The sequence below is a fragment of the Nothobranchius furzeri genome, chromosome 9 (assembly GCF_043380555.1).
Source record: "Nothobranchius furzeri strain GRZ-AD chromosome 9, NfurGRZ-RIMD1, whole genome shotgun sequence".
NCBI lineage: Eukaryota > Metazoa > Chordata > Actinopteri > Cyprinodontiformes > Nothobranchiidae > Nothobranchius > Nothobranchius furzeri.
In genome coordinates, this window is record NC_091749.1 from 35,731,680 (window position 1) to 35,743,999 (window position 12,320).

The 12,320-nt window shown below is 40.9% G+C and overlaps 1 protein-coding gene across 1 annotated transcript; it reads left to right on the forward strand.

Annotated features, from left to right (window-relative positions):
• The first annotated feature begins 3,640 nt into the window (after window positions 1-3,640).
• Window positions 3,641-12,108, forward strand: slc5a7a (solute carrier family 5 member 7a). The gene is made up of 9 exons (XM_015952711.3): window positions 3,641-5,314; window positions 5,943-6,168; window positions 6,404-6,517; window positions 7,261-7,416; window positions 7,518-7,666; window positions 7,779-7,922; window positions 8,796-8,949; window positions 9,344-9,561; window positions 9,677-12,108. The coding sequence occupies exons 2-9, from the start codon at window positions 5,985-5,987 to the stop codon at window positions 10,349-10,351; spliced, it is 1,794 nt and encodes a 597-aa protein (XP_015808197.1). The 5' UTR covers window positions 3,641-5,314; window positions 5,943-5,984; the 3' UTR covers window positions 10,352-12,108.
• The last annotated feature ends 212 nt before the right edge of the window (window positions 12,109-12,320 follow it).

Here is a 12,320-nt window from a genome sequence, read left to right on the forward strand (position 1 = left end):
TTACAAACACTATAACTAATACTCCTGGAGAGGGTTTGGAATACACAGAGGCTTCTGGGAGTCCAGTTATGGGGGTGGGGGTGGGGGGTTCTGTTTTGCCTTGGCCCCCAAAAGACCTTGAAACGGCCCTGGGTGTGGGACTGAGTTTTCAATTCAATTGAAATTCAAAAATACTTTATTAATCCGAGAGGGAAATTGATTGCTGTAGTAGCTCAGAATAATAATAATAATCAAGTCATCAAAGAGTTATTGTATATGACAATGGCTGTTGGCAGGAAGGATCTCCAGTAGCGGTCAGTGTTGCAGCGAAATTGAAGAAGCCTCTGACTGAAGACACTCTTCTGCTGTCGGACAGACTAATGATTTCTTTCCAGATGTTAAGAAATGCTCTTCATTGCTATCAGGCTGTGGTGATGGAGGAAAGGAGGAAATATTTCTCAGATATCATTCAGTCTGCCTGCAGTAAGCCACATGTTCTTTTTAATGTGTTAGATAACGATCTCAATGTCGACCAACCTGCAGAATGTGAGATCTCCCAGGGGCTGTGTGAATCATTTTTGACATTTTTTATCGATAAAATAGTGAGCATTAGAGCTCAGATACCGGCATGTCCTCTCCAGGGTTCTGCAGGATGCTGCCCTTCAACTTTTTGTCAATTTGAACCTCTGACACTGGATTGCCTGTGGGAGATCGTGGAACCCTTAAAACCCTCAGGTTCTCCTACTGATGTGATTCCTCCCCGCCTCTTTAAGGAGGTTTTTTCCTCCGTGGGTCCTTGGGTTCTTAACATGATTAATAGTAGTCTTTCATCTGGTGTAGTTCCAGAATCTTGGAAGCCTTCCCGCAGTCCCACCCAGGCTGGGATAGGAGACAGAGTTGAGTTGCCATAACGACGGCACATTCCACATATCTTCTGAGGGGGGAGTTTTCGTTGGAGCCTTGCTGGCTCAAGGTCACCAGATTCCAATTAGAAATCTGAGACAACAAGGAGGCATACAGGATCATTTCCTCTCTGTCTTAAAGTTCCTTGGTCCTCAACCTCTCATAATCCCAATAATGGACATCAATCTATCCCAATCCGTGCTGATTCGTCCACTCTATCCTTGATGGCATCCATCTTTTGTGCCAATGAATGAATCTCGGCCAAAGTTCCAATCTTACGATTCATCTCGACAATTATGTGAGTCTGTGAATTCACAGCACTGTGCAAACCATCTCTGAGCTCCGGGAGCAGGCCAATATTCCTCAACAGCTCGTTAATTTTCCGGTAAGCCAGGAAGCCTCCAATGCCAATGAGCAGGAAACCTGACACCAACACCACGAATATCCACACGTCTTCAGAGTCCTCCACAGACAGCTGAGATAAACAAATCACGTTCCACTGTTTCCAGGAGTCCATGATGTGTCCAACTGGGTCTGTCCCGGAGGGGCATCCGGGAGCCCATTCTCCCGTTCTCATTGTTGAAAAAATTGTATCAATCGCGTTGAGTGACCAACTGACGAGGTCCATTTTAGTGATTTCAGTTTCCAGAAAAAATGCAGAAGCAGCCGTACACCCAGCACACAGAGACAGACAAAGGGTCTTGAGGATAAGATATGGAGGAGAGGAGGAAAAAAGCGTCTGCACCCTCCGAGAGCCGGAAGAAGAAAGCACCCACTAGTTGGGTAGATTTTCACCCAACATTTGGTCAAAGCTACCAAACCTGTGACCCAACAGAACTAGTCAAGCCTGGGAGTTAGAAAAAGAGCTCGGCACATTGGCAAACCAACTCCTGGGTCAAATCTTTTGAACCAGTAGTGGTTAACCCAGCAGTTGTGTTATGAAAATAACTCAGTATTTTTTAATGCATACTGAATTATTCTTTGAGAAATCCTTGGCTCCTTGGTTGTTTGTATCATATGGAAATGTGTCTCCTCTATTGCTCTCCCTCTTTTTTTACTTCTTCTTCACTGACTCTTTCTCACACGTCTTGTTCGCTGCCAGCAACAGCTGCTCATTAAACCTGCAGTTGGTGGGCTTTGAACAACTTATTTGGAAATTATTTAACATCTAAATTATGACTTATTATGAAATTATGATGCTGAACTTTTTTCATTACAGTTTATAAATGCTGAAAATATAACAATGTTCACTACATGATTAGTATAAACCAGTTTTGTGATGTTAAGCATCAACATTTGGCCTAAAAGGGTCTTGAGGTTGGGCACCAACCATCTGTCCAACATGTAGTTAAAAAGCTTCCCAGCTGTCTGCTGGTTGTTTTATATTTTTGGCATCGATATTTTGCAGGCATTTTTTTTACATGTCAAACAAAATCAGTCAATTCAGTTTTAATTTAAACTTGTAGCATGGCCTACAAATTTCTCCTTATTGTTTATGTTAGTTTTCATGTATGCAAAAACAAACCTGGTTGTACACGAAAATAACATTCAATTGATTAATTCTGCCATCAGTTAACTTTGATTCATTATAAGAAACATGGCGTTTTCTTTAACCCATTTGTGCCCATTTTTTTTTCAGAGTTGCAATATATCATTTTATCAGTTAAGTCCCTCTGAATCATGTAATATATATATTTTTTTCAATTATGTACTTTTTTGGGGAAGAAAGTGGCATATTTATGACTGGCAACTATTGTTGCCAGTGGTCACACAGCTTGTCAGTGGGTGAAATGTCACCTAATAATAGGAATAGAGAAGTAATGATAATATCGTTATAACTAGGGCCGACCCTGGGGCATTATTTTCACTGGGCAAAACTTTTCCTAGCCCCCCCCCCACACACACACACACACACACACCCGTGACCTCACCCATGCATCCCACAAACAGGACACTGCTCTGTTATTCTGGCGCACCTCACTGCAGCAATACCTCTCCCAATGGCTGTTCATGGCCCAGCCCTGGCAATAACAAAGTAATAGCCTAATAGTATTGTCATAAAAATAAGAAAGGACTCAGGTTCCCCTGTATGAAATTCAAAACAAGACACAATTTGAACTGTTTCCTTTATTGACTTTTTTCAAACTCAAAATCACAACAAACATGTCTTTTTAGAACATCTAACACATATTTATGTATATGACATAGTTCCCACACAATCCATCATTTGGTATGGATGTACTACTCAGTGTGGTACTTTTTGAAGCACTCCACATGTAGTGGCACATCACATTTGTTGTACGCACAGTTCTTGCACCACTTGTAACTGCTACCAATGTTGCTGGGCCAGTGGTTCAAGCTGTCAAACCTGGTGGCATCAGTTATCGCCACCGCCATTGCAGATTTTCTGCCTTGCCTACTTGGCTTTGTTCCATGGTGCTGAAGGAGGGTCTGGGCTACCAGCCTCTGGAATGAGAGGAGATCCATCTGCCCATTTTTCCAGGACCTAAATCAATGTCAAAACATGCTATTACTCAATCTTCAATATCATCCCTTATACATTGTCATGTTCCATATGTGGAACGTTCTGTAAAAGCAATATCACACTTGAGTTTGTGATGATAGATATCACCACCGGGTGGGTGGGGGTGGGGGGTTGCATATTTGTGTGTGTACTGGTTATGCAAGCTCTTGTGTGCAAAGAAAAGTGTACCCCCAGCTGCACATCAACATCTTCAGTAGCTTTTCAACTAGCTAGCTATCATTAGACTGTGAGACACAAGCTAATGTTTGCTAGTAAGAAAATGATGTATGGTAATGTATAAAAATCCTATACACACAGGCCTTGAATACCTGTGAAGTTATTTAGCTTGGAAAAGTATTCTAAGAGGACTAAAATGAGCCATTGTACATTATTCTAATATTTTAAATAATTAAATTAGGAGCAATCCTGCAGAGAGTTTTCCTTTAGTTAGCAACATGCTTTGTGCCCACTGGCAACTATTGTTGCCACTCACAGAAATAAGCCTATTAAGAAAGAATATTTATCTTTGTTATAATTTTTGGATGGAGGTTACTCTAGAGACTTGAATGAGTAAATTATTACAAATGTATTTTGGGGCAGTTCATCAAAAATGTCTAAAAATTACCTGTTTCCAGGATGATTTGAAGTCGCCATGTCTTCAGCGGGAAGGAGCAGGAAGCAGATGATGTCATACGACAGGAAGCACTAGGAAACAAATTTGTTTTAAACAAAACTTTTGTCTAAGTTGTTTACTAGCACATAAGTGGAAAATGTTGGATTAGTAACACTGTAATTTTTTATTGTGAGTCAAAAATGACAGTGATACACTTTGGCAACAATAGTTGCCAGTGGGGCTAAACGGGTTAATGAACATTTAATAATAGTAGCATTAAAAACATACAAATTCTAACTAGTTGCAAAGGCCAGCTAAAGAAAACATTTGAAAAGTGTTGACGCAGAAAGGGCTCTGTCCATGGTGCTGAAAAAAATATTCTGTTTCACCGTCAGAGGACGCTGCGCGTGTTTAACGTAAATCTGTCGCCTAAACATGTAACTTCTCTCCATGAAACTACGTCTTTAAGTTCTGCGCCCGCGTATGTGTGTGTGTGTGTTGGCATTTCTAAAAAGTCAGGTTGTATCATTAAATCACCCTGCATGGTCTTCAGGAGCCAACCTAATTGGATGTCTGCCAGTTTTGACAAGCGCAGACCAGATAAAGCGACTTGAGGCAGAAGTGGCTATTAAGTAGAGAGAGCTTACTAAAATCTGTCCTGAAGGGGAGTGGCAGACACTCAAATGTCTCCTAATGACTTAAACGTGGAGCATCTTTTAGCTTCCAATATCTTTTTTTATTTTAGAGAAGCAGAAAACGTGACTGTTTCTCCTTGTAGGACTTAAAATTGGAAAAACGTTATGTTGCTCGTTGGAGTAAAGTTAAAAAAAACCAGCTGGGGATGACGGGCCACGGGAGATCTGCACTCCGTTTCTATACGCAGAGTTTGGAAAAGCAGCAGTTTCACAAGACATAAAAAACTTTAATTTTCAGCCTGGTCAGAAACGAATGAACGGGTTGGAACAGAGCAGGAAGACCCTTATTGGGTGGATACATCTCCCCACCCACTTGTCAGATCAGCCGGAAACATCGTGACGGTTTTATTTATTTATATATATTTTTCCAAACAAGGTGCTCATTAGAGGGGACGGTCTATTTCTCTGACGCGTGTCTTGCTCCTCTGACGGCATCTGCCCCTTTATAAGCTTCAGTAAGTCACACAAGAGACCCCCGCCCGCGTTTCACCCCTTTGCTCCTTACGGCGCAAACAGGAACGAGGATTTTCACCAACTTTTAACTGATATGCGCACTTTTTCCTTCAGGTGTCCCGACACATGACTCTACGAACACTGCAGGTAAACTGTGCGTGTGTGTCCAAGTTTTGATAGATAGATAGATAGATAGATAGATAGATAGATAGATAGATAGATAGATAGATAGATAGATAGATAGATAGATAGATAGATAGATAGATAGATAGATAGATGGATAGATGATAGATAGATGATAGATAGATAGATAGAGGTACCTCTGTGTAATGTGCGTTTTAGTTGTTTCCGTGCGTAATTACGCACGAGCCTCATTTGGAACACGAAATTAACCAAGATGCACATCCATCCTTCACAATCCCGAGCTTCCTTAAATATTTATGTATTTGATGATCATGTGGAACCAATTCTACCAAAAGTCAAACGTGATTTTTCAGGACAAATATTTGTGTCAAATGATGTTAAAATTTTAAAACTTTAAATGTTCCAAGTTCGAAAAAAATGAAATGTTTCGTGATCATTCGGTTATTTTATTATATGTAATTAGTACAAGTTTATGCAACCCCCTTTTTTATTTTATGTTGATTATAAATTTCCAACATCTGTTCATCTGGGTAAAGAGAAATCCCTTCATGTGAAAGGTGTCCAAATACCAAATATTAAATGATACATTAACTAATGAAAAAACAAAGTTTTTTTTCTTGTGCCTTTTCAGGTCTTCATGCCTTCCAGCCCCTAGCAGAGGACCGCTGCGAGAATGGCCATCCATGCAGAGGGGCTTGTGGCTATCGCGGTCTTCTACCTGCTGATCCTGTTCGTGGGGATCTGGGCGGCATGGAAGAACAAGCACTCCGGGGAGGCGGAGGGCACCGACCGCAGCGAAACCATCATGGTTGGAGGGAGAGACATTGGATTGTTTGTGGGCGGATTTACAATGACGGGTAAAGTTTGCATGAACAATTTAACAAAACAGTTTTAATGTATTTAACAAAAACACGTGTCACACCATATTTTAATTGGAGTTAATTGACATGATGTGCTGTTAGAGTTTCACCAGCGCCACTCTTGGAGAAGTTTTTAAAACATTCTTTGTGTTGAGTGAAATCATTTAACTAAAATACGTGCCAACGTTTTCCTGATGGGCGCGCATCGGTTCATGTGTGTGCGTATTTGCAGCGACCTGGGTTGGAGGCGGATACATCAATGGAACCGCTGAGTACGTTTATCTTCCGGATCATGGTCTAGCTTGGGCTCAAGCCCCTTTTGGATACGCCCTCAGTCTGGTTGTTGGTGAGTACATGATGTTCAACATAATGTACAGATGTTATCGGGCAGCAGCAGGCAGTGGCGACCTCAAAGGGTGGCCAGGGGTGGCCATGGCTAGAAAATTGCTGGCCGCCAGAAAAAAACTGTGTTACAAAGATCATATTAATGTTTACTCAAATTGCAAATGCATCTTATATTTCAAGACATAAATATGAAACACAATTAAAAAAAATAAGTTATACTAAACCAGTAAAGAAATAATCAGAACAAAAACATTAAATATATTTCTGTTACTCACCATAAAAAAAGCTTTATCTCCATAGTTTTTTTGTGGAGGCAACAACAGGTGAATTAAACTAAAAAAGAAAATTTAAAAATAAGGTTTAAAATAACTGAAATGTATTTTTCTGAAATGTTTGTGTTTCTTAAATTTGTAATTAAGTGGTTTGGATACTGTTTAAAAAAAGGCATGCAATGCAGCGCCACAGGCCAAACTCTCCCAGAGTTACCAAATGGACCAATTTGGTGTGCCATCTCAAAATATTCTCTGGCCCTGTCTGGCCACCCCTATAAAAATGTTTCTGGGGGCACCCCTGGCAGCAGGAGCACAAGGATATCTGCGATCATGTCGTCTTTTGCTGATCCTTTTAAAGAAGGACATTCTAAATCTACACAAAGACCAATCAAATGTCATATTTGTCTTTAGGAATGTTGCGTTATTTAATTTTTGAGAGTCTCCAGGTCCCACTGCTCCCTTTTTATCCTAGGTGGTCTTTTCTTTGCCAAGCCCATGCGCTCAAGGGGCTACGTCACCATGTTGGACCCCTTCCAGCAGCTGTATGGAAAACGAATGGGCGGCCTTCTCTTCATACCTGCACTCATGGGCGAGATTTTCTGGTCTGCAGCCATCTTATCTGCCCTTGGTGAGTTTGTTTTTTCTGCAAAGAGCAAATGGAAGGCTTGTTCTGAAGAATCCTGTTAGAGTTGATGCTGCAGAAGTCATGATGTCCTTTCATCTGTGTAGGTGCTACTCTGAGTGTCATTGTGGACATCAACATTAAGATGTCAGTGGTTATATCAGCACTTATTGCGATCTTTTACACCCTGGTGGGAGGGCTGTATTCGGTGGCCTACACTGATGTGGTGCAGCTTTTCTGTATCTTTGTTGGCTTGGTACGTCTCTCTTTAAAAATCTGTTTCTATAACTTTTCCTGCTTTTTTTCAGTCTTTATCTCAGACTCCTGTATCAGTCTGTTTTTAATCTGCTTTTTATTTCTGTCTAAAGTGGATCAGTGTTCCTTTTGCGCTGACCAACGCTGCCGTGTCAGACATCACTGTTACTGCAGTGAAGCAGGTTTACCAGTCACCGTGGAGAGGCAGTGTCAGAAGGGAGGACACCTGGGTCTGGATCGACAACTTCTGCCTTCTGGTATCCACCTGCTGTTCACCTCACTTCTTATCAGAGCGCTTTTAGAAGGAGGTCTAAAGCTGCTTCTGCTGTTGAACTGTCATATAATAGTACATTTGTCAGTTTTAGTATCTGAAATAAGAGATTCTTGGCCAAATTAATCAGTAATGATTACTGAGGGCTCATTTATTAGAATATCATACTTTCCTGTGTGCAGCTAATGAAGAGAAAGTCACTTTTAAGACAATGTGTTAAATCCAGCTAAGAAACAACACTCGTTACTTTATTGATCGTTTATAGGTTCAACATTACCATACCATACCATTCTATTTATACCGCACATTTAAAATACAGCATGAGAGCTGATCAAAGCGCCTTACAGAAGGTTGGAAACAAGCAGAACAAAACATTTCAGTAAAATAATTCAGGAACAGACGATTTAAAAACAATTCAATAAGATAAGATTTCATAATGACTCTTTGGGAAAGCCTTTGTTGGGGCTAAAACACTGTTGTGTGTGTGAAACTAAACTATCTTTGGTTATTTTAATAGAGTACACGTAAAGAATGAGGGAAATGTGTTTTTAGTAACAAACTGGTCTGTTGCAGAGGTGAACCGGTGCAGTGGCACAGCACCGGTTCACCTCTTGGGTTTAGGAGCTTTTCCGTGTTTGACTGATTCAAGGGTGGGCGCAAGCTACATAACTGAAGAAGAACTTTAACTGGCTCACATAAAATGTAATGACTGAGCCACTTTTCAACATTTAAAAAATACCTGGTATCTTGGAACAAAAATATAAAGAAATGACGGATGAGTCAAGACTTTCATACAGTATAGAGAAGACTTTAGTTTGAAATAAATAAATCACCTGACTGGTGTTTATTTCTGCAACAGATGTTGGGAGGAATTCCCTGGCAGGTGTACTTCCAAAGAGTCCTGTCGGCCTCCTCAGCCACCTACGCACAAGTCCTCTCCTTCTTGGCTGCTTTTGGGTGCCTCGTCATGGCTGTGCCCTCTGTTCTCATCGGGGCCATCGGGGCCTCCACAGGTAGGAGACATGTGATTAGTGTGTGTGTGTGTGTGTTTTGAGGGGAGGGCTCCGGATGGGTCCTTGTTGCCCTTAGATCTGAGAGACCCTGGTAAATAACAGCTGGTTGAGCTCATCCATAATGAAGCAGCAATCAGTTTAATAACCACGCTGGTTTGTAAATATTACATCAGACGGAGGCGAGGGACCAAATTAGAGCTGTGATCTCCAGATTTTTGGGTAAGAAACTCCCAACTAAACAAGTAAATAAAATGTTTTTCATGTCTCAAAATACATGCTGATATTTTAGATGTTTGCTAAAAAGGCTAAATAAATAACTGGTACAATGAAAGAAACAGAGAAGTGTGTGATGTTTCAGAGTGGCTATTTCCCATCTGATTTTCTTTTTCCCTAGACTGGAACCAGACGAGTTATGGTGCTATCCCTCCCAAAGAGAAGGACGAGGCAGACATGATTCTTCCCATCGTGCTCCAGCATCTTTGTCCACCTTTTGTTTCTTTTTTCGGTCTGGGGGCAGTATCAGCAGCTGTCATGTCATCGGCAGACTCCTCCATCCTTTCAGCTAGCTCCATGTTTGCTAGAAACATCTACCAGCTGGCCTTCAGGCAGTCAGTAAGTGTGTTTTTACTTCACATAATATAGAAGATGTATGAGTTCATTTTAAACCATCTTTGTTTTCTAGCTGGTACTCTGAGAATGTCGCCACCCTTCCTGTCTATCTCCTCAGGCCTCTGACCGTGAAATCGTGTGGGTGATGCGAATCACGATCTTCGTCTTCGGCGGTCTCGCCACCGTGATGGCTCTGGTGACCGGCACAGTTTACGGCCTCTGGTACCTGAGCTCAGATCTGGTGTACGTCATCATCTTCCCCCAGCTGCTCAGCGTGCTCTTCGTGAAGGGCACCAACACTTATGGTTCAGTTGCTGCGTATTTGTTTGGCCTGCTGCTGCGTATCGGTGGAGGGGAGCCCTACCTGCAGCTGCCACCGTTTATCTACTATCCCGGCTGGACGACCGAGCAGAGGAAGCACCACATCACTGGTGAAATAGAGGAGATTGTGATCCAGAAGTTTCCTTTTAAGACCGTCTCCATGTTGGCCTCCTTTTTGGGGAACTTAGTTTTCTCGCATCTTGCAAAGTACTTATTTGAGAGCGGGACGATTTCCCACAAGTACGACTTTCTTGATGCGGTGGTGTCCAGGCACAGTGGTGAGATAATGGATAAGACTACTCTTGTAACCCGTGGCAACAACATCGGGCTGTCAGAGATGGCATCTGTCAAGCCGCGGCTGAGTGTGACCTTGGCAGCTGCCTTCACCCGCCGGGACACGCTACAGAAGGAAACGGTGGAGGAGGAAGACGAGGAGTCCAGTCCCGACTCCTCCCACCACGATGAGGAATGAGGAAGCCAGGATGAAATTTATATAGAAATGAATAAAAACGTGAATACCCGACTGAACAAAAAGTCAATCGGAATAGGTCCTCTTCTTCCTCCTGCTGGTCTATGAAGACTATGGACATCCAACTGGACGATCGCCACATGTCAGGATAGAAGACCTCTAACGTAACCGCTTGATAATTGTCCAGACGCTGATGGAAAGCAACACATGCAGTCATAATACTCAGAAATATGTGGTTCTGCATTTTTAGCTGTTTTAAGTTAAGCAGGAAAGACTCTTTAGCTTTTCATCACTTAATAAAGCAGATAAAGCAACTATAATGAAACAAAAGAGAGGAGCAAGAAGTGATAGCACAATTGCTAATCAAAAGGGAACCAATAACACAAAAGCAATAATACACATACACACTTTGATGCATTTGCATTGATTATAACCTGATTGTGGCACAGAGAACAGAAAATATCAGTAAAAGAACAAAATATAAATATTATTTAAAGCTTCAATGTGTTAAATCAAGTCAGCAGAACTGAAATCAGACCATCTTTGTTCTATAACGCTTTATCAAAAGAGCAGCCGTATTTCTCACTTTTAAAATCTTCAATTCTTAAACAATCAACTCATTGTGCAAGTAGAAAAACGTAACGTGTTATTGTAGCCGACGGGAAACCTTAGCTAATCTTCTTGTTGATGTCAGGTGTTGTTAAAGAATCAATGTGGGTTAGTGTTTCTTCGTCCCTTATTCAGCTGCCTTAATGATGCTCATTTTTAAATAAAAACACAATAATACTGTAGTTTTAACCAGACTTTGGTCAGGCTGCAGAGAGAAGACTTGAATGTAAATGTAGCTTCCATAGATACACGCTTGGCCAAGTCTCCTTCCTTTCCGGTTGGTTCACGGTCCGAAAGAACGTAAAAATGAACGCAAATCAACAGGGCTAATTTTCGAATCCGCTTTTTGTTACATCCTGAAACGTAAATATGGGTGTTTCGACCACGCTTGTCATTCACTTTGAGCTTTATCATCTTGCAAAAGTTTGTAATTAACATGACTACGAATCAGACGTTGGTATGTCGAATAAATGGCGTCACCACGAATCTCCTCTCCCCTAGCGTAGCTGCTACCTACCACATGGCCAGATTTATGATGGTTTTTTTCATCCCAAAGGAATGAATTTGAAGTTTACTGAGCCACTTTTCCTCTGCGGTTCTCCGTGTCTGCTTCGATCACATCACTTTTTTGAAGCGCCTTTGTAGTTCCGGATGTATTTTCACACAAAACCTAAAATAACTTTTCCTCCTGTATTCTGTGTCCTAAAATAAGTGCTTTCTTGGCATCAAGACGTGTCTTTAAGATTCACAGACATCATATGTGAAATCCACGGTATTTAACAAATGGAATTAGAAAATAGCGTTTTTCACCCCATTGACTTGTATTCATTTTTTTCGTTCCTCCGGGGATCCATGGACTGGAAGTAGATGGGCGTGACTTAGGCTCCCTATTTCCTCCATGTTTATGACGAGTCTTGGTGTGTCGCAGGGTGATGAGGTGGCAGCCTCCGACCAATGCTTGTTCTCAGCAGCAGTGAATAAAGTTTGTTTTGTGATGTGTACATTTGTAAATATGCAATATATGGGTAAAAGGTAAATAACAATAACAAACTGCTGAAAATATATCAAATGGAAAAAATGTTTAAATGTTTATTTATTTTTTATCTCATAAAAAATTTAATAAAAAAGAAAAGAATTATAGAATAAATGAACACGATTCATTCGTCTTTATTAGTTTGTAAACAGAATGTTTTCTAGTTGTGAATTAGATGTGATGTCATGTCTTGTTAATAATAATAATAACAATAATAATAATAATGATAACAACAACTACCACAAGAACAATAATAATAATAATAATGGTAGATTATAATCACTCTGATTTGATGGTTTTGGTTTAACCATAATAATTTTTAACCCACAT

What these genes read in the sequence shown, in the direction of transcription:
- slc5a7a (XM_015952711.3), top strand. Translation starts at nt 5,985, where the DNA reads ATGGCCATCCATGCAGAGGGGCTTGTGGCTATCGCGGTCTTCTACCTG. An exon ending in GGGCGGATTTACAATGACGG is followed by an intron (nt 6,169 to 6,403) that starts GTAAAGTTTGCA and finishes GCGTATTTGCAG; the next exon opens with CGACCTGGGTTGGAGGCGGA. An exon ending in AGCTGGCCTTCAGGCAGTCA is followed by an intron (nt 9,562 to 9,676) that starts GTAAGTGTGTTT and finishes CTATCTCCTCAG; the next exon opens with GCCTCTGACCGTGAAATCGT.